General features: G+C 39.7%; 1 protein-coding gene across 1 annotated transcript in view; it reads right to left on the bottom strand.

The window, feature by feature from the left end:
* LOC126985663 (uncharacterized) overlaps positions 1-2,297 on the bottom strand; it is a 9,554-nt gene extending 7,257 nt beyond the window's left edge. Inside the window, exon 1 of the mRNA XM_050840813.1 lies at positions 2,063-2,297. Within this exon, the coding sequence (XP_050696770.1) occupies positions 2,063-2,183 (121 nt within the window). The 5' untranslated portion in view covers positions 2,184-2,297. The remainder of the gene's footprint in view (positions 1-2,062) is intronic.
* Positions 2,298-2,888: the final 591 nt, after the last annotated feature.

The raw sequence follows: 2,888 nt of genomic DNA, 5'->3' as shown, positions 1-2,888 counted from the left end.
CTTTCTTTCTATCTTATTCTTTTCTTTCTTTCTTTCTGTCATTTATTCATTCATTATTTCTTGTTTTCCTTCCTTCCTTCCTTTCTCTCTTTTCGTTCTTTCTCTCCTTCTTTCTTTCTGTCATTCATTCATTCATTCATTATTTCTTGTTTTCCTTCCTTCCTTCCTTTCTCTTTTCGTTCTTTCTCTCCTTCTTTCTTTCTGTCATTCATTCATTCATTATTTCTTGTTTTCCTTCCTTTCTTCCTTCATTTCTCTCTTGCTATTTCTCGTTCTGGATATAGCTAGTAGTACACCATTATTATCATTTTTTCTCCCTTCTATCTTTCTTCCAGCTATTATTATTATTTTCACTCTCCCTTATGTCGATCTATTCTTAGCTCCACCTTCTCTCCTGTTGCCGTTCACGATAACTTGACGGAGGAGAATTAAGAAAAACCAGTTGTAGACGTGATTAGAACCATATACAAGAAGCCAACGCGAACTTTGATCTTTTGTGTGTGTGTGTGTGTGTGTGTGTGTGTGTGTGTGTGTGTGTGTGTTATTAGTATCGATCCATGTGTGTGTATGTGTGTGTTTTGTTGTTCTTGTTGCTGTGTGTGTGTGTGTGTGTGTGTGTGTGTGTGTGTGTGTGTGTGTGTGTGTGTGTGTGTGTGTGTGTGTGTTCGTCTAAAAAAAGAAGGACAAAGGTACCTACGCAATAGCTAGCACCCTTCTCTCTCTCTCTCTCTCTCTCTCTCTCTCTCTCTCTCTCTCTCTCTCTCTCTCTCTCTCTCACACAAAAAAAAAGGTAAATAGCCACACGGATACACAGGTGGACACACACACACACACACACACACACACACACACACACACACACGTAACATACATACATACATACATAAGCATAATAATAATAATAATAATAATAATAATAATAATAATAATAATAATAATAAAATAATAATAATAATAATAATAATAATAATAATAATAATAATAATAATAATAATAATAATAATAATAATAAAATCAGTAACATAACTTCTGTTATCTTAATCTAACTCCCATCTCTCTCTCTCTCTCTCTCTCTTTATTTTTGGGCTATTGTCCCAGATTTCTGACACTGAGTCTTGGTCTCTCTCTCTCTCTCTCTCTCTCTCTCTCTCTCTCTCTCTCTCTCTCACGGAAGGACGTACAAGCTTATTGGATTATAGATATGAGCTATTTTTAGTTCTTCCGCTCGCCTGAGAGAGAGAGAGAGAGAGAGAGAGAGAGAGAGAGAGAGAGAGAGAGAGAGAGAGAATCAATACTCAAGTCCAGTCCACCAGCCTCCGTCACGTACACTCTCGCTCTCTCTCTCTCTCTCTCTTTGAATGTGTGTGTGTGTGTGTGTGTGTGTGTGTGTGTGTGTGTGTGCGCGCGTCACCTTGGTATGTGCACGTAGGTTGGAATGTACACACACACACACACACACACACACACACATATAACTCGTTTACCTCTATATCTTTCTCCCCCCAATCAGGTTCCTCCTCCTCCTCCTCCTCCTCCTCCTCCTCCTCTTCTCCCTCCTCCTCCTCCTCCTCGCTGACGCAACACTGATTACAATGAGGGTTAGACGAAGGTGAGGGAGGATAACAACTGTATACGCAAACAACAACAACAACAATAATAATAATAATAATAATAATAACAAGAATTACTACTACTATTACTACTATAAAATTCTTGTAGGGAGCGACGCCCACTCTCTCTCTCATCATTTATTCAGGTTATCTTTCAGGAGAGAGAGAGAGAGAGAGAGAGAGAGAGAGAGAGAGAGAGAGAGAGAGAGAGAGAGAGAGAGAGAGAGAGAGAATAATAACATGAGAATATGAGAAAGAGGAAGAAGAGAAAGAGTAAGAGGAAGAAGAAGGAGGAGGAGGAGGAGGAAGTAAAGGGTTATGGAGAAGAATTATCTAAACACACCCACACACACACACGCACACACACACATGATTAATTTCAACGCAGATGTTTAAAACGAAAAAAAAGAAAATTATATAAAGGCTATTACCTCTCTCTCTCTCTCTCTTACCTTGCATGAAGAACGAATTGCATTTTCTTAGAAGGTGCATCAGTGGTGAACAGCCAGACATGCCGTTCATCTCCTCTCCTCGGCCGTTCTCTATCGTCTCCTCGTCACTCTTCACGATCATTATAACACTAGGTCAATAAAATACTAAATAAAACGTTCCCAGTCACGCTGAACGGGTATACAAACGTCCAACCTCCTTCTCTGAGAGCTCGCTTCCGACTGGGGCCCCGCGCGCGCATGAGCCAGAATTTATAGATGGGTTGGCACCGTTTCCCGCTATCAATATTTTATCCATTTTTATCACCTTTATCAGTTTTCTAGCGTGTTCATAGTTTGTAGGTATAAGGTTTAGGGTCTTATGCTTCGTTCTGGTTATTAGGTGTAAGGGGATAATGTGTGTGGTGGGAGATATGAGGGAAAATATAAGGGTATGTGTGACGTTGGATGTTGGAACGACTCGCATACGCTATCAATATTTATCCATTTTTATCACCTTTAACAGTTATCCACCGTATTCGTAGTTAGTGGGTACGTGGATTAGGGTCTTAGGTTTCGTTCTGATTATTAGGTGTAAGGGGATAAGGCGTGTAGCGTAAAATATACAGAATAATGCAAGCGTATGTGTAAATGTGTGAAGATGACGGTTGTTGGAACGACTCGCATACGCTATCAATATTTAATCCATTTTATCACCTTTATAAGTTCCCTGGCGTGTTCATATGTGGTGGTTATGTGGATTAGGGTCTTAGGCTTCGTTGTGGTTATTTGGTACAGTTAGATAACATGTGTGGCGTAAGATATTAAGGAAAAAGTAAGAATGAGTGAG

Source organism: Eriocheir sinensis, chromosome 60 (assembly GCF_024679095.1).
Source record: "Eriocheir sinensis breed Jianghai 21 chromosome 60, ASM2467909v1, whole genome shotgun sequence".
NCBI classification, from domain to species: Eukaryota; Metazoa; Arthropoda; class Malacostraca; order Decapoda; family Varunidae; genus Eriocheir; species Eriocheir sinensis.
Note: the sequence above shows the minus strand (reverse complement) of the source record. Positions and strands in the feature narration are given on the sequence as shown.